Consider the following 20264-nt stretch of genomic DNA (forward strand, 5'->3'; position numbering starts at 1 on the left):
AATGGAAGCAAAATTTATCTCCATATGAAGTTATCTGGCATTAAAATAAAGTAAGAGATAGTTAAAATTGAATATGTACACAGCACTTACATGGGATGTTGAAGTTCACTACACAACATTAAGTCACGACATGCTAAAACATGTTTCCAGAACCCTGAATGTATTTATGTATGGATTCATGCGACTATTATAGTTTCCGTGTATGTGATATTTATTGTCGAATTCAAGTTCTTGCAAAAGAACTTGAAAGGGTTGTAAGTCATCTTTACAACGTCCCGCCGAAACTATGTGGCGTAATCTGATAGGTAATATAGTCAAACAAATGGAAATTAACTCCGACGGACTGTACGCATTAGTTAAATATCTGTTGATGTGCATTATCTTCTCAAAGTACTGAACAGGAGTTAAGAAATTCGATTGTTCACTATTTTTCATCATAATAACGATATTGAGCTGTTTCAGACCAGTAAGCGGACAACAATCACCATACGTGTGACATTCACTTGCTATCGATTTCATTCTTGTCGCAGGTTGTCCTTCGAGATAACTGCAACTAAATTCAAGTAGGTGGCCAATTGATCAAGTTGATGATAAAGGATAGTGAAACTGTTGTAACCACTCCCTTAGGTGAATTTCATTGCTGGCACTGCGAAAAATTTTAAAATTCCGTTACTGAGTAAATGTTTGTAATTGAAATCATCGCTTTTGTGAACGGATGAGTTTTCTCTTATAACGTAACTTGCATTCCAGTCTTTTCTTTTATTTCTTTTTTTCTGAGCTATCAGTCTTCTGATTGGTTTCTCTCCTGTGCCAATCTCTGCATCTCAGAAAAGCACTTGCAGCGTGCGACTTCAATTATTCGTTGGATGTATTCCGATCTCTGTCTTCCTCTGCAGTTTCTGCACTCTACAGCTCCCCCTAGTACCACGGAAGTAATTCCTTGATATCTTAGCATATGTCCTGTCATCTTGTCGATTCTAATTGTCAATGTTTCCCACGTATACCTTTTCTCTCCGATTCTATGCAGAACCTCCTCGTCTCTTACCTTGACAGTCCATCTAATTTTCAATATTCGTCTCTAGAACTACATCTCAAATGCTTCGATTCTCTTCGGTTTTCTCACAGTCCACGTTTCATTGCCACACAACTCTGTGCTCCAAACGTACATCCTCAGAAATTTCTTCCTCAAATTAAGGCCTATGATTTATAGTAGTAGATTCTCTTAGCCAGAAATGGCCTTTTTATCAATACTAGTCTCCCTCCTCCTGGTTATTATGCTGCGTATGTAGAAGAACTCCTTAACTTCATGGACTTTTTGAAAAAAGATCCTAGTGTTAAATCTCCCGCTGTTTCCATTCCCGCTACTTATAATTACTATCGTCTTCCTTCGATTTTCTCTCCATCCGTTTTTCTTAATCTTTAGCTTATTCATTCCATCCAGCCGAAAAGTAGTTCTTCACTTCCACTCGGGATAGAAATGTAGTAAGCTAATCGTAACACTGATGTCCTTTCACACTGAATTTTAAGTCCAGTCCTGCAGGTTTGTTTTTATTTCTATCACTGCTTCTTTGATGTACAGGTTGAATAGTAGGGGCGAAAGACTACATCCCTGTGTTACACCCTTTTTAATCCGAGCTCTTCGTTCTTGGCCGTCCACTCTTAGTATTCCCTTTTGGAACTACTACTTATTCTATATCACCAGTCTCTCCCTAGAGCTTACCCCTCTTCTTCTGACAATTTCGAACATCCTGCTACATTTCGGATTGTTGAACGCTTCTTCAAGGGCGACAAGTCCTTGAAATCGTCTTGCTATTTCTTTAGTATTGCTTCCATTATCAGCTGCATTGTCAGAATTGCCTCTCTGGTACCTTTATCTTTCCTAAAGCCTAACTGATAGTCATCTACTTTATCCTCAATTTTCTATTCCGTTCTTCTGTGTATTTTTCTTGTCAGCAACCTGGAAGCATGAGCTGTTAAGCTAATTGTGCAATAATTCTCGCACTTGTCAGTCAAGTATTACTTCTTGTACCCATGGTTTCTTCGCAATTACCCTCTTTGTACCTATAGTTTTGTATCCAATTTGTGTGATTCTCCTTTGCAGCGATGCCCATTCCTCTTCAACTGCTGTGCCTACTGAGCTACGCTATATTGCAGTATCTATAGTCTTAGTTAACTTCACGCGTGTCTCACCACTCTCTAGTATTTCCGCATCACTCTTCTTTGCGTATTGATTCATCCCGAATAATCTCTTAAACAACAGCCTACTCTTCATCAATACTAAATTGTTCTCTGAGTCTCTATCTGCTGCTGGGTACGCCTTACCATTCAGTATCTGATTTCGGAATCTCTGCGTGATCCTAATGTAATCTAACTGAACTCTTCCCGCATTATCGGGCGTCTTCCAAGTATGCATCATCCTCTTTTTATTCTTTAACTTATTAATCGCTATGACAAGTTGAAATTTATTACAGAACTCATCTAGCCTCTCTCCTCTCTCACTCCTTATCCCGAGCCCATATTTTCTTGTAACCTGTCATCTACTCCTTCCCCTACAACTGCATTCCAGTCTCCCACGACGATTAAATTTCCATTCCCAACTACGTACTGTATCACGTTTTCAAATCCTCAAATATTTTCCTATATTTTCTTCTTCAGTTTGCGACGTCGGCATATATACCTGAACTATCGTTGTCTGTGCTGTTTTGCTGTCGATTCTGACAAGAGCAATCCTATTACTGAACTGTTCACAGTAATACACTCTGTTCCCTACCTTCCTATTCATAACGAATCCTACTCCGGTTATACCATTTTCTGTTGGTGTTGAAATTACCCAATACTCATCTGACTAGAAATCTTCGTCTTCTTTAAATTTCACTTCACTGACTTCTACTACATCCAGACTGAGCCTTCGCTTTTCCGTTTTCAGATCTTCTGGTTTCCCCACAGCGTTCGTGATTTTGACATTCCACGCCCCTACGTGTAGAACGTTATCCATTCGTTGCTTGTTCAATCTTTTTCTCATGGTTACCTCCCCTTGGCAGGTCCCTCCCGGAGATTCGAATGGGGGAGTATGCTGAAATTTTTTCCCAATGGAGAGATCATCATGACACATTTCCAGTTACAGGCCGCATGTCCTATGTTGTCACGTTATGTGCCTTTAATGGAGTGTTTCCATAGCCTTCTACATCCTCATACCGTTGATCATTGCTGATTTTTACGCCTTCGAGGTAGTTTCCTACCTGAAGGACAAGAATGTCCCCTGAAACTCTGTCCACTCCTCCGCCCTCTTTGACAATGCCGTTGGCAGAATAAGGGTGACTTGTTACGCAGGAAGTCTTCGGACGCCATTACTTATTATCAATCAAAATTAAAGTTGTGGCCTCGTTTCGAACACTGGAGCCAGGACCTTTCCATTTCTAATCAACGACGCTACACGTAGACTATAGTTGCTTTTTCTATGGTCGTAATGTTCATGCCCCTTATAAGAGTCGAGGGGCATGAAAGGGAAGCAGTGGTTGGGAAAGGAGTGAGACAGGGTTGTAGCCTCTCCCCGATGTTATTCAATCTATATATTGAGCAAGCAGTAAAGGAAACAAAAGAAAAATTAGGAGTAGGTATTAAAATTCATGGAGAAGAAGTAAAATCTTTGAGGTTCGCCGATGACATCGTAATTCTGTCAGAGACAGCAAAGGTCTTGGAAGAGCAGTTGAACGGAATGGACAGTGTCTTGAAAGGAGGATATAAGATGAACATCAACAAAAGCAAAACGAGGATAATGGAATGTAGTCAAATTAAATCGGGTGATGCTGAGGGGATTAGATTAGGAAATGAGACACTTAAAGTAGTAAAGGAGTTTTGCTATTTAGGGAGTGAAATAACTGATGATGGTCGAAGTAGAGAGGATATAAAATGTAGACTGGCAATGGCAAGGAAATCGTTTCTGAAGAAGAGAAATTTGTTAACATCGAGTATAGATTTAAGTGTCAGGAAGTCATTTCTGAAAGTATTTGTATGGAGTGTAGCCATGTATGGAAGTGAAACATGGACGATAACCAGTTTGGACAAGAAGAGAATAGAAGCTTTCGAAATGTGGTGCTACAGAAGAATGCTGAAGATAAGGTGGGTAGATCACGTAACTAATGAGGAGGTATAGAATAGGATTGGGGAGAAGAGAAGTTTGTGGCACAACTTGACTAGAAGAAGGGATCGGTTGGTAGGACATGTTTTGAGGCATCAAGGGATCACAAATTTAGCATTGGAGGGCAGCGTGGAGGGTAATAATCGTAGAGGGAGACCAAGAGATCAATACACTAAGCAGATTCAGAAGGATGTAGGTTGCAGTAGGTACTGGGAGATGAAGAAGCTTGCACAGGATAGAGTAGCATGGAGAGCTGCATCAAACCAGTCTCAGGACTGAAGACCACAACAACAACAATGTCCTGCAAACTTATTATGTACCCGAGAGAAGTGATCGTCATTTCCAAAATTAGTGCATTGACTGGGATTTCTAACATGATAATTATTGAACCTATTGGCATCATTATCACAAGCAATCTCTTCTTTGATATTGGCAAGGTGTTCCAGTATTTTCTCACGTTACGTTTATTTTGCTGATTAATTTTCTTCTGCCCTACTTTAAAACAGTCCAATGACTGAAATTCTTCGGTATCAGCGATGAGAACCGTCTGAGTATCGCCTGATATTTTATCTGAAACATTGTTCGTCTGCGTCTCTCTCCCGGATAAGTCTTCGACTCCTTTTGCAACAGTCATCAACGGATTTTTCGTCTTCGAAGTTTCAGAATAGTCTGTAACTGTAATGATTCTATTTTATGCACTCTGATTATTTACAGTAATGTTCAAAATATCTCTGACTACAGCACCCTGATAAGAATTTTCTACAGTACATCTCAAATTTTCCGAAACTTCATTTGGAGCTACTTCTACAGTCTTGTCTGATCCTGCCTCCGCTGTAGTTGTCATTGTCGTAGGAATGATAAAGTGACACATAATGCAAAACAGATGTCTTAACACAAACTGTTAACTGTTACTAAATAATCAAACAAATTCTGAATAAGGAAACTGTTGAAATTAAATGTTTTTAAATTAATGTTGAGTAGCGTGCAAGCAACAAAAATAATTTGCAACGACTATTGACTAACTACTATCGGATAAAACTTTGCAAATGCAGTAGCAAGACGAGGCATGTCCAACTGCGAAATCATCCAAAGAAATGATATCTTGGCAGGGTCGCCTGGTGAAACTTTATTTGGTACATTATTTGAAATTATTATTGTACTAGAGAGAGACGTGTGGAGGTGATTAAAGACCCATCTCTGAAAATATTAGTATTCCGACAGAACAAGAAACAGAAATTTAATAATCTTCCCATAAATCAAGAAAAATCAAATTCTTTGGTGTCTACCTGCGATTATACAAATATTCTGTAACATCTCGTAACAATACATTAATGCTCCTGTACACAACAGACAGTTCACTTCATCTTGCAGCTGCAGCTGCATCTAGCAACATATTGAACTAATGAAAAAGAATTACTGTGATCCATGCAGAGTACAGTGCATGCCCATAACTACTGATACAACTGCTAGCATTTCTTTGTGTAAAAAGTCAGTGATCAGGCGAGGTTTGGTCAACAAACGTTATGCAATGTAAAAACATGAAGGAAACCAAGAAAAATTTTTATTTTATTTATGCAGAAAATTTCAATTTAAGCACTGACAAACTTTACTCAGACCCTTCATTCTCTTTGGCAGATACAGTAGCAATAACTTCAATTATTCTACAATGTCTACATTGAAGAATCTCGTGTCTGATCAGAACAAAGTTACCAGTATTTCTCGCAGTGTACTCCTACACGGATGCCACAATTCCCTGCAGTGCGCAAGCAAGCAACAAGTACGTGCAACAAAATGGAAAATTTAAACTTCCTGGCAGATTAAAACTGTGTGCCGGACCGACATTCGCACTCGGGACCTTTGCCTTTCGCGGGCAAGGGCTCTACCAACTGAGCCACCCAAGCACGACTCACGCCCCGTCCTCACAGCTTCACTTCTGCCAGTACCTCGCCTCCTACCTTCCAAGCTTTACAGAAGCTCTCCTTTTTTCAGGAGTGATAGTGCTGCAAGGTTCGCAGGAGACCTTCTGTAAAGTTTGGAAGGTAGGAGGCGAGGTACAGGCAGAAGCAAAGCTTTGAGGACGGGGCGTGAGTCGTGATTGGGTACCTCAGTTGGTAGAGCTCTTGTCCGCGAAAGGCAATGGTCCCGAGTTCGAGTCTCGGTCCGGCACACAGTTTTAATCTGCCAGGACGTTTCATATCAGCGCACACTCCGCTGCAGAGTGAAAATCTCATTCTGGAAACATCCCCCAGGCTGTGGCTAAGCCATGTCTCCGCAATATTCTTTCTTTCAGGAGTGCTAGTTCTGCAAGGTTCGCAAGGAGAGCTTCTGTTAAGTCTGGAAGGTAGGAGGCGAGGTACTGGCAGAAGTAAAGCTTTCAGGACGGGGCGTGAGTCGTGCTTGCGTAACTCAGTTGGTAGAGCACTTGCCCGCAGAATACAAAGTTCCCGAGTTCGAGTCTCGGTCCGGCACACAGTTTTAATCTGACAGGAAGCTTCATATCAGCGCACACTCCGCTACAGAGTGAAAATCTCATTCTGGAAATGGAAAATTACTAAAAATCCTCAGTTATTACTAAAGTCTCCTCTGGTGCTGCTACCACAATCACAGCAGTCTGCGACCTCATCTGTCGCATGGCTTCTCTCCACCAGAGGCTGCTTTCAACTGTTAGCGACTGTTTACTCCCTACAATTCACGACATTAATATCTCAGACTGAGAGTGTACATATGCACACCACAGTAGAATCATTGGCCTACTTTCCGAAGAAGTCTTAACGTCCAACTTTCAACATTGCACCAGTGATTTTATTTCATTTTGGTCGAAAGCTGAAATACGTTTTGAAAAGTATTAACCATCTCTTTGTAGGTAATATTTTTTAAAGTTAAGGTAGATGTAATGTTCATTAGGCAATTTCTACATACTATCAATTAAATAAGTTTTTCGATGTGGTCAATTGTCCACTGCTTCACTATGCCTGTAGAAGATAAAACTTGATAAGACGTGAAAGCCACAGCAAAGCTCACGGACATTCTGAACGTGACCCTTCACAGCAGGTTTGGCGGGAGCACCGGCTGCGTGAACCGCAGATAAAGCCAGCGCCTGAACGTGATGCAGAATCCAGCGGAAATATTCGTAGCCTGTCACTAAAGTCTTTTTCTACGTGGCCAGCTAATCGCCACTAGACAGGTTGAGCACACCCACTGTGCTCTCTGTCGCCTTTGCTCGGACTGTTGTTACCAAATAAGGAGTTGCAAGTGTGTCGCGCACTCAGGTGAAGAAAGCCTCTATATGCAACTCAGACTTCCAGTTCCGATTGTTCAATGTGGAAGACCTCTCGAAATTTACTTGAATTTACAGAAATTATTTTCTGTATTTATTGTTCAGCGCTAAATACATGCGAATGTGTTGTTATTAGCGTTTATTCTCACTGTTCAATTACTTGACGACGTCTTATCCTGGGCGATATCCCCATGCCTCAGCGGCCCAATAAACGACATCCTTCTTATTAATCTTTTTATTTTGTTCACTAAAGGAATGCTATAATCTTAGATCAGCATTCTTGAAAACTGTTTACTGTAAATCACTTTTAATGTTTGCAGTACGCCCTGGTCCATCGGCTGTAGAAGTGGTGTAACATTCGGCTGCAAAAACTTCGCCATAATGTCTCCATCACATCAATCCTCAGTGCTGCCGTGGTGAGGTGGCGCGTTATCAATCAAAAAGATTACACGGGGAGACAAATTATTCTCCTTAGGAAACCGTCGAACGAAGAGAACAAACTGGCCGTAAAACCATTCTTTGAACAGCTTACCATCCATCCATGCTTTTTTATGGTTGAGATAATATACGGGCAGGCACTTCATGTTGCAGTTTTCAAAAGCTCTGGGCCTAGCAGATTTGCCGACCACCAGCATTAAAGGCTGCTTGAGATTACTAGCAGTGTTAGTGCACTCTAATAAAGTCATACGATCTGTGGACATTTTAAAACCAGGAGCATGATCTTCTGCTTTTGATGCCAGTGTTTTTGTTGGCAATGCCCTAAAATTAAGGCCAGTCTCGTCAGCATTATAAATTTGTTGGGGAGAATACTTTCGCTCTATCATCATTTTTGGCAACTCAGCCAAGTATTCCTTCGCTGCATCATGGTCTTAAGAAAGCTTCTCTCCAGTAACTGTTAGCTGACGGATTCCATGACGTTTTTTTTGAATCTGTCCAACCAACCTGTACTTTCACTAAAACTCCTCACCATTCATTAACTTGTTCAGGTAAACAACCTTCTCCTAAACCAGTGCTCCACTCAAAGGAGTTCCCCTGTCTCTTTCCTGGGTAAACACAAGGGAAAGAGCTTCATCACTTTATCGTACTGGGACTGTTTCAAAGTCTGCCGAATTTCGAGTGTTTTCCCGAAGACGTTGCACAGGACTGTTCAAGCTTCACTCGGTTCTTCTTCCAATCACAAACGGTTGCTTTTCCAACACCCAGTTCCTTCACCAGTTTAGATACATTCTCACCATTATCTATCCGCTTCGAAGCATTCAGTTTTTCTTTGTGAGTTAACGTTGTATGTTTACGTTTACTCATTACGAAAACACATACACCACTACACCTGAACGAATACAACGCTTAGCGTGCCGACGATCGGTAACTAAAATAACCAAGCGCTTTGCGAGCCAACTGGTATTGAACTGAGCTCAGACACTACAAAGGTCTCAACAATACACATCAACAAGGGCAGGGAGTGAGAGTGAGCCATTGTTCCCACACCTGTCCCATTTATTACCATGGTGTACCTACTTATCTGCTTGATATACTTGATTCTCGAAACCCGTCACCGTAATTCGCGGCTAATCCGAACAAATCGGTAATCCGAACAAGGTTCGGTCCCAATTAATTAGGATTAACGGGACGCTCTGTATTAATGTATCAGTGATTCATGCCGGCAAAACATCAGGATAAAATCCACAGTCTATTACAACGAAGCTACAGTAGTGCGTAGAGTAGTGAAGTGCGTAGAGGCACCTTCGCATTTTCCAGAAGGTTGTCGCACTTACTAAATTAATTGAAATAATTCATGCAATGCTTGATGTTATAAAATATCTCTGTCAGGAGTGAGTTTGTTCGGTTTAAACAACTTTTATAAGCTGACCCTGACATGTATCTTTCCTTTTCACTTATTTCCTGTTCACCGATATTGAAGATTATATTTTCGTGTACCACAGACAGAGTAAGACGACAAGAAGACGGATAAGAGAGGAAATGTGTCCCCCACGCGCATTAAAACGTCGAACCAATGAACCCTGTCCAGTCCAAGCGATTGGCATTAACGTCCGGCCGACACCGAGGTCATTACAGACTTAGCACAAGCTCGGATTGTGTCAAGGAAGGGAAAGGAAATCGGCCGTGCATTTGCCTGGAACGATTTAGGGAAATCACAGAAAACCTAAATCTGGATGGCTGGACCCGGATTTGAAACGTCGTCCTCCCGTACGTGAGTCCATTGTGCTAACCACTGCCCCACCTTGCTCGGTGGGAGGCTCCGAGAAACCAAAGAAGTGCGACAGTGTGTCAGTTCAGTGCACGCACTTAATACTGCCAGCTCTATCTTCACTGTTTTAGGAGTGCTAGATAACTACCTTGTTTGTCACCCGATTACTTTCTTTGGTTGCATATTGGATTTTTCTATCCACTGCTGTTGGGCTTTTTGTCATTATTGCGCCGCCGGCTTCTTTTGCGCCTCATTGCAGTTTACATTGTTTGTCCTTGTTCTACCGTGTTGGCTTGTCCGTAGTCTGTCTGTCCTGTTTCGCTGCCGGCCATTAGTTTGAGTCACTCTTCTGCGGGGCACTCTCTTCCCTGGCAGGTTCCTTCGTTTCTCCATATCTGTCGGGCTCTGACAGTCGCACCCATATCCAGGTACCTGCGGATATTGCACCAAAATGAGCACCAGAAGAGCTATGACCACTTGTTTAATAGAAGAGATGTATTTGACGGTTGCATTGATGAACACGAGCTCATAGCAAGTAAGATACGCACTCTAGAGCCACTGTTTACTAGGCTTTTCTTTATTGTTTTGGTCCTTACTACCTTCTCCCGAAAAAACGCAAAAAAAAAAAGAAAAACAGATAGGTGGAAGTAGAAGACCACTGTCAGAGATATCACAACAATTTTCATTTATTATGTAAATTAAAGGTGAGGAGGGGGGCGGGGCGCATAAAGGAAAGAAAATGGAATAAATAATAATGTCAGCTGCATCGCAACTTGATGCGTTATCGGCGGCGACGGGTGAAAATGTGTGTCCGACTAAGACTCGATTCCAGGATCTCTTGCTTAATGTGCCATCCGGACACAGTGTTTATCAGAAATACGCAGACCGTCAAGGCACGCTTCACAGACGACTCGCATTCCCACCTAGCGCCACCTATTCGGAATCCTCGTCTATGTCCTCCATGCGTACTAATTTTAGATTCCGTTCTGAAGGTTGTGAATTCATTGCTCAAGTGGAGAATCATTCATATGAATGCAGCTGATATTATTAGTTGCTCCCCTTTTTGTCATTTCAACCCTCTCCACCATAAATTTACATAATACACTACTGGCCATTAAAATTGCTACACCACGAAGATGACGTGCTACAGACGCGAAATTTAACCGACAGGAAGAAGATGCTGTGTTATGCAAATGATTAGCTTTCCAGAGCATTCAGACAAGGTTGGCGCCGGTGGCGACACCCACAACGTTCTGACATGAGGTAAGTTTCCAACCGATTTCTCATACACATACAGCAGTTGACCGGCGATGCCTGGTGAAACAGTGTTGTGGTGCCTCGTGTAAGGAGGAGAAATGCGTACGATCACATTTCCGACTTTGATAAAGATCGGATTGTAGCCTATCGCGATTGCGGTTGATCGTATCGCGACATTGCTGCTCGCGTTGGTCAAGATACAATTACTGTTAGCAGAATATGGAAACGGTGGGTTCAGGAGGGTAATCCGCAACGCCGTGCTGCATCCCACCGGCCTCGTAACACTAGCAGTCGAGATGACAGGCATAGTATCCGCATGTCTGTAACGCATAGTGCAGCCAAGTCTCCATCGCTGAGTCAACAGATGGGGACGTTTGGAAGACGACAACCATCTGCACGAACAGTTCGACGACGTTTTCAGCAGAATGGACTATCAGTTCGGAGACCATGGTTGTGGTTACCCTTGACGCTGAATCACATACAGGAGCGCCTGCGAAGGTGTACTCAACGACGAACCTGGGTGCTCGGATGGCAAAACGTCATATTTTTGGATGAATCCAGCTTCTGTTTACAGAATCATGATGGTGAAATCCGTGTTTGGCGATATCGCAGTGAACTCACATTGGAAGCGTGTATTCGTCATCGCCATACTGGTGTATCACCTGGCGTGATGGTATGGGGGCCATTGGTTACACGTCTCGGTCAACTCTTCTTCGCATTGACGGCACTTTGAACAGGGGATGTTACATTTCAGATGTGTTACGACACGTGGCTCTACCCTTCATTCGATCCCTGCGAAACCCTACATTTCATCAGGATAATGCACGACCGCATGTTGCAGGTCCTGTACGGGCCTTTCAGGATACAGAGAATGCTCGACTGCTGCTCTGGCCAGCACATTCTCCAGATCTCTCACCAATTGGAAACGTCTGGTCGATGGTGGCCGAGCAACTGGTTCGACACAATACGCTAGTCACTACTCTTGATGAACTTTGGTATCGTGTTGAAGCTGCATGGGCAGAAGTACTTGTACACGCCACCCAAGCTCTGTTTGACTCAATGCCCAGGCGTAGTAAGGCCGTTATTATTGCCAGAGGTGGTTGTTCTGGGTACTGATCTCTCAGGATCTATGCACCCAAATTGCGTCTAAATGTATTCACATTTCAGTTGTATTATAACATATTTGTCCAATGAATACCCTTTTATCATCTGCATTTCTTCTTGGTGTAGCAATTTTAATGGCCTGTAGTGTATGTATGACAGCTGCGGATATCGTGTGGTGTCTGCTCTTTTGGATAAGTCGGATAGAACAGACATCACGCATTCATATAGCTTTCACTTACATAACTTTCGAGCCTTTCATTTCCACTCTGGAGTCCCTTACCTCAAATTTATACATAGGCAGATGAGACGGAACATTATGATCAGCGGCCTACTATCGACATATAAGCCCAGGCGATAGCGACGTCACCTAGCGAGGAATGAGTGCCACATTGATCCAAGCACGGTGCATGATGAGCTTGCTGCCCGTCTGCTGAACGAGGACAGCACGCGATCCATTTGAATTTCACCAAGGGCAGGTTTTGATGGCAGAGAGACTCCACATGAACAATTGGAAAACTGCCCGACTTGACTGCTGTGATGAGTGTCTTCAATGCATGGCGAAACCAAGGTGAAACCACATCCAGACGTCGTGGAATTGAGCGGCCACCACTCATCACAGATGTCCGGCATCGTATGCTGGTCGTGGAATTGAGCGGCCACCCCTCGTCACAAATGTCCGACATCGTATGCTGGACAGACTCGCAAAACAGGTCATTCGACGGACTGGCGGAAATAACTTCAGACTTTAATGCTGGCAAAGGCTGGACAAACTGATAGGACAGGTGACGAAATGAGAGGGAACCAACATGAGACTTCAGTACTGTGCTGAGTACAATTCTGTCTGAACACACGGTACACCAAACACTCCAAACGAAGGGCCTCGCAGTTGAAGACTCATACATATACCAGTGTTAAGGCCAGGATATTTACTAATACCTTTAAATGGGCACGTGACCATCGGTACTGGACGTCAGTGCAGTGGCAGAAAGCTGTCATGGTCTGATGAATCACGATGCCTTTTTCGTCATGCCGATTGGGGTGGGGGTGGGGTGGGGAGGGGGGGGGGGCACGAATTCATTACCTTCCAGGGAAACCTGTACTGCGGGACGGAGGCAAGTTGGCGGCAGCTCCATTAAGCTCAGGGGAACATTCACGTGGAGATCCATTGGCAGCAGACCTCCTTCATGAGGATCATGTTGCCCGACGACAGAGGCACTTTTCAGCAAGATATACGTCATGTCACAAGTCGAGTGCGACGGAGTGGTTCGAGGAACACAGTGGCAGTTCCAATTGATGGGCACCCCCATCCCCCCAACTCACCGTATCAGAACTAGGTCGAACACGTCTTGGATGTGACTAAACGTGGCATCAGAGCTACAGCCCCCTTCCCAGAAGTTAAGGGAATTCTGAGACTTGTGCGTGCAGATGTGGTGCCACTTCCCTCCAGCGTCCTACCAAGACCTCACTGCTTCCATGCCACGACGCGTCGTCGCTGTTATGCGTGCCAGAGGTGGACATAATGTTCTGGCTGGTCAGTGCATATTTCTCTCCGCAATTATTTGAAAATCGTTTAATATTCAAGTAGTGAAGCATTTAAACGCACCTTTATATTTACATAAACTTTTCTCTATTTCTGAACAACGTAGGTTCATCATTGTTGTAAACATCATACTCAAGACGCACACATAATTGAATTACGGCTTAACAACACCGCTATTAAATAAATCGAACATTGTGGTTGTATGTTAAATACAAAAATGGTTACAAGCTTTCGGCTATTTTTATAAAGCACACTTTCCCAACCCTGATCAGTCTTCTGCAGCACCTCTTCTAGTATTATCTTCTTAGAATATTCGCTTCTCAACGCGGTTACCAAGTGAACGATGGGAATAATCCCGCCATTCATCGTTCTATTAATCAAAGTTAATTAACTACCTTCTATTAAAATTATCTTCAGATGACGTGTTGCAGTTGGAATTACCAAAAATGACTCTGAGCACTATGGGACTCAACTGCTGAGGTCATTAGTCCCCTAGAACTTAGAACTAGTTAAACCTAACTAACCTAAGGACATCACAAATATCCATGCCCGAGGCAGGATTCGAACCTGCGACCGTAGCGGTCTTGCGGTTCCAGACTGCAGCGCCTTTAACCGCACGGCCACTTCGGCCGGCTTGGAATTACCAATTAACTGTTATGGCATGACTGCGTGCAGGTATATAATCAAATGCTAAGCTGAAACCCGGCCGTCTGCTTTTATGTAATTCATTCTTTTTCCTTTAACAACATAGTACTCTTAGGTCATCCTTGGCACTATAGCGTTGTTAGCTCCATGCAGCACCTGCTGCGATGTATGGACGTCTACTGAGGAACTCCATCCGACGCACGCCACCCGCGGGGTACCGGTACCTCAAACAAATATTGTAACGTAACACAAACATTTAGGCATTTACAAGGTATCACCTATCAATATTTTACTGTACTATTTGATTATTATAAATGTGATAAGAAAATTAGATGTACATGGGCTTGCTCATGTAAAGATGAGGAGGATACAGAGAATTTCGCAACTGTAACGCTTATTGGACAATTTCCGAATGGAATTGAGCCAAATTCTGCAACTTCACAGTTACTGCTCTCTTTAATCTTCACTCTGCTACGCGGTTTCTACATATCAATTAATGTTAATTCAAGTCTCGCAATATCTCGCCAGTATCAGAGCAGGTTCAGCAGAACCTTATTTATCGCGACCCATTGGCCATCAGCGACTTGTGTGGTTTCGTCAAGGGGATGCTGACACGAAGCGTTAGCGTGTCGAGGTTACTTGCGAAGAGGCAAGTTACTCAGATTACTAGGCATCTCTAACCCCATAGTATGGTCCTACCTCCGTAGCTAGAATCCTTAATCGTCGATGGAGCTGCTCCTGGTGCAATACATCCTGACAGAACAGCAGAATAGTATGTTAGTTTTCCTGAATCTCTTGAGGGGATTAGTAATAACAGTATGAACGCCTTAATAAGTACGAAATTCACCCTCCTGACGCTGAGCAACGTTGTTCATTTTCGTTTATGATTCTAGGTACGGACGGCAGCTCCTGCAGTTCCTCTGCCTGGCTGCCCACGTTATCAGCAGACTGGTGCTGGTCCTCACACCAGACGTCCTGGTGCTGTTCATCCTGGCACAGTCCCTTGTATCAGCAGCGGCCGGACCTATGCATGAATCTGCCTTGTCTGTCGGTAAGTGCATCAACACACTCAGCTGCTGTCACAACAACGTTTAAGCACTATGGTTTACATACTAACTGTTCTCAGAACTTCAGGAGATAGAAATAACACCAAAAAGTCACCATAATGGCATCAGCAAATTTATGGAAGACGTATGAGGATAGGTCTTGTCAATAAATGCAGTTATATGTTATCCAATCAGCAAATTCAAAGGCAACAAAATGGAGATATCTTAGCTAGTATAAGTCTCGAAATCAAATTGCCCATGTTGTGATCCTGATGTTCACTTGGCGTTGAGTCTCACACTCAGTCCAATGCTTTATCCGTAAGTGTTTCCTAGAAGACTTGATGGGCCTTCTAAAGGGAGTAGAACATCAGGACAGGAAACAGTAGTGCCAAGACCAGGGAGCAGCTGACATAAAACGTTCCTATTACAGAATCAAGAGCCGGCCAGAGTGGCCGTGCGGTTCTAGGCCCTACAGTCTGGAGCCGAGCGACCGCTACAGTCGCAGGTTCGAATCCTGCCTCGGGCATGGGTGTGTGTGATGTCCTTAGGTTAGGTAGGTTTAATTAGTACTAAGTTCTAGGCGACTGATGATCTGAGAAGTTAAGTCGCATAGTGCTCAAAGCCATTTGACCCAACAGAAACAAGATATTTGAGATTAGAATGCCGTAGCTTCATAATTTACGGCTGTAAGATTGCAATTTTTTTTTCTGAAAAATTAATAAATCATTTACGTACCAGACTGTAATAAATGCTGTATAATTGTCAACTCTTTTGACATATGTCAGCTTCCGCGTTTATAACTCTACAGGATGCGCTATTTGGAAATATTCGAAAATGTCGAAAATGCTCAGTCATTCCTATTTAGAATAAAATTTACGTTGTACCAACACTGAGAAGTATCTGCGTTCTTTAGCGACTATCTTCGAAATGTAGGGATATCGGCAGTAGACCCTAATTAATCGTAATTAGGCATCCCTACGTAATGCGCAGTTTACGACAAGTTGTCACGAGAATCTACCTCGCCAGTATAAAAGGAGGCGGGCGTATTGTATTGGCAGTTGGAAGGCAGTAATGGGAAATGGGATTGGTCAGGATATCTCAGTGACTTCGAACATTGCCTGATTATTGGATTTATCCTATTCATCAACGTATCTGAGATATTACAAGTGATTTCAAACTGGCCACATCGACTGTTGGTGATGTGACTGTGATGCAGGAACGAGAAGAACAACCACAACTAACCCAAAATCACACCGACCTCACGTACTGACGCACAGGAGAATTGAGGATTGCGGTGGGAGGATACAAATAACCGGAAGGGAATCGCCCACGGGGTGCATGGTGCTAGCAGAAGCCCAGATAACAGAGTGAGTAGTGGGCACAGTGGTCAAACACCTCCTCATAAGCCAAAACATTTCTGCAATCAGTGCCAAGCTGAGCTTAATGTACTGTAAGGAGTGACGCCACTGGACAGCAGATGGCTGGAACCGAGTGATTTGGCGTCATTGAACAGGTGAAAATCTAATGGAAGTGTTTGGGTTTGGCAGTGCCTGGGGAACGTTACCTTATAATGACAAGAGTGAATTACGGAGGAGTGGGTGTTACAAAGTGGGTCCCCATATTATGCTTAGAAAAACGGTAACTGATTAAGATATAAGCACATTTTACTCCATATAGTACGTTAGAGGAACAGTTCAGAGACGTTGTTGGTATAAGCATGACATTCCAACCAGTCATAAAGCAGCATCTGTGAATCAACGATTTGTGACAACCAGCATTCCTGTAACGGACTGACCTGTCCAGATAACCGATTCCAACACAATGGATCACCTTTGGGATGAGACAGAACGTCGGCAAGTTGTCCTAAATTTTGAGAAAAAAGTATAAGCCATATGGTAATACGTGTATTATTAAATATGTACTCAAGTGCTCGGATTAGAAGGGTGTAAGACGAGGATGAAGTGTTTCGCTTCTATTCTTCAATTCGTACATCGAAGAAGCAATGTCGAAAGTAAATGAAAGGTTCTAGATTGGGATTAAAATTCAAGGTGAAAGGATATCATTGTTGAGATTCACTGATGACGTTGCTATCCTCACTGAAAATGAAGACGTCTAATGACTACGGAATAGTAACTGAGAGTGAACAGGAGAAAGACAAGAGTAGTTACGCATAACGTAAATGAGATCTGTGTGACACTTAAGATCAATCTTGGTGATAACGGGGTAGAGTAGACGAGGCTAAGGAATTGTGGTTTCTTGGAAGCGAATAACCTATGACGTTTGATGCAAAGGAGGACGTAAAAAAAAAAAAAAAAAAAAAAAAAAACAGATTGATGCAACGAGGATGTAGAAAACAGAGTACTACAAGCAAAAAGGTATTCCTGCCCAAAAGAAGTCTACTCGTATCACATGTAGGCCTTAATTTGAAGAAGAAATTTCTGAGAATATGTACTTGGAGCACGTGATGGCATGGTAGTCGGTCAAGGAATTTGGGAAAACGGTAAAACAAGCGGATCGAAACATTTTAGATGTCGCTCTACAGAAGCATGTTGAAAATGAAGTGGACCAGTAAGGTAAGGTCACAGGAGGTACTCTGCGTAACCGACAAACATAGGAACAGACAAGAAAAATGGACAGTATGATAGGGTGCACGGAAAACCACAGGGAAATACCTTCCACGTTATTAGATAGAACCGTAGAGGGCAAAATCTGTAGAGGAAAACAGAGATTGCAATGTACCCAACAGATAAGTATGTAGATAGCAATTGCTAAACTTAAATAAAGAGTTTGGCAAAAGGGACGAATTTGTTGGTGGCTGCATGAAACAACTCAGAGGACCAATGACTAAAAAGAGAGGCAATTGGTAGACAGACCCCATATTAATGTCCACTAATGCGTATCGCATTTTATGTTTTGGACATGTAATCAGAACACCAGAGAACAAGATAATCAGGAGAATAATAGAAAAATTGTGCAATAGTAAGTACAACATAAAGTAGATTACATAAATCAAAGATGATACGGATGAGCTACAGATAACATTGGAAGACCGAAGAAACAAACCTGATAAAACCACGAAACAAACCGGACTCCAAACGAGAAGCAACAAGCAGACAATAGAAAGGGTGATTTCCAATGAAGAAAGAGGGATAAGATCGGAAAGAATGAAGTACTTGGCTGACAGAAAACTGGAAAATTCTTTATATAAAGTTAGCTAGAGTGGCGCATTGAAGGCCAGAAAATGTAAATAAATAAAATGTCCACAAATACTTTTTATAAAGTAGTGTACATTCACACCCATTATCATCTACATATTCTTCAGCGAATTCTCCTCAGTACCCTTCTGTAACGGTCTTACCTTCATCATGATCATCAACATATATCTCAGGGCATATTCCTCAGTACTCTTCTGTCTTAGGCTAGGCGCAAATTGAGACATGTATAGCGTGTGTGGCGCCACGCAGTGAAGTGCGCATTTTTGTAACTTCACGGGTTCAAATGGGATTGGGGAAATAGCGATGCGACATGACTGGGATGCGACAAGCACCTGCAACAGATCACGCGGCGTTGGGTTTATGGCACAGTTTATCTCGCTGTGCTTTGTGCGTGCCACACTAGTACAGTGGGAAATTTGAGGTGGGGAGCGGATAAGTATCTTGAGTAGATAAAAAAATGTATGTTCTGGCTCACTAGCTCATTTTAAGAAAATAAGGATATCGTTTGTTATCCAGAACATACATTTTTTATCTAGTATCCCTTTTACATAATAATAATATGATATAATATAATATAGTAATAGCTATAAAAAATCATTTACTTTACATATATTTCCCATAGGTGAATGTAATGTAATTAGAGAATTAAGTATTATTAAAAAACCCAATTTTTTAAAAACATGTTTTATGACTTTTTCTTAGCCCCAAAAATTGTCCTATTTTTTACTTTTGTGAAAAACGTGTTTTTTAAGACTATACAAAGGAATAATATATGTAACTCATTTTTAACAACATTTTCTTAGTCCCAAAAATCGTCCTGTTTACCTTTTGTGAAAAACGTGTTTTTAAAAACTATATTATGAATAAGTATACAAAGAAGCATTTTTAGATCATTTTTGTAGCCCCCAAAAACTTGTCCTATTTATGACTTCTGTAAATAAAGTGTTTCTTAAAATTATACTAAAGAATAAGTATATAAAATTATTTTACATTGTGAACATAAGTAATGTATTAGTTATCTGAAGCAAATTTTTTACATTGAGAATTCTATATCATGAATTCCATTATTTATATTTTTACCTTTTTTCATTCCTTCATATTTTAATTTTACTTGTCCTCTTTTAATTATATCAAAATCAAAATATACTACTAATTTAGAAAATCTATTTGGTAAATTAACTTTAAAGTCATTATTAAGATCTAGACAAAGTTGTTTTCCAAATCTAGTATTTAAATATTCACAGTCAATGATATTATATAATACATTTATCTCTACCTCATTTACTTTTCTAATTTCTTTAGAAATACTTAAATTATTTAGCTTATTGATTCAAGTCGTCTCCATTTATATAGAATAAAATTTATGAGATTTATATATAGTAATTTTTATTAGATTTTCAGGAATGAGTAAGGACCATTATTGTTCCATTATATTCATCTTTCAGTTTACCAACAACTTTCTTGTTTGCTTGTGGACTATTATGTATATATTAAGTTGGATAATCACTTGTATCAAAATAATCAATCACTGATTAATTATCTTCTTAGAAATCTTCAGTTTTAATATTATAAAGATAATTATCAGTATCTTGATAAAGTAACTCAATCTTTTCTCCATATTTAGGTTTCATAACTCTGTACTGAAAATCATACATTAATTCTTTAGATAAATCAAGTATATTTCATCCAACAAATATTTTTATTAAGTATTATTTTAGTTTTATTCATATAAATAGCAGCAAGATTTTCAGTAAATGTAGTTCTATTTTTAAAGTTTGGTTTAGCTAGAAGTTTATCACATTCTATAGTATTTGAAACTAATTTTATATCTTGTCT

General features: G+C 41.4%; 1 protein-coding gene across 1 annotated transcript in view; it reads left to right on the top strand.

Moving 5' to 3' along the window:
- The window catches only part of LOC126252177 (carcinine transporter-like), a 165185-nt gene that overhangs the window by 61498 nt on the left and 83423 nt on the right, over positions 1–20264 (top strand). The window contains exon 4 of the mRNA XM_049953047.1: positions 15061–15218. Within this exon, the coding sequence (XP_049809004.1) occupies positions 15061–15218 (158 nt within the window). The remainder of the gene's footprint in view (positions 1–15060; positions 15219–20264) is intronic.

Source organism: Schistocerca nitens, chromosome 4 (genome assembly GCF_023898315.1).
Source record: "Schistocerca nitens isolate TAMUIC-IGC-003100 chromosome 4, iqSchNite1.1, whole genome shotgun sequence".
Lineage (NCBI taxonomy): Eukaryota > Metazoa > Arthropoda > Insecta > Orthoptera > Acrididae > Schistocerca > Schistocerca nitens.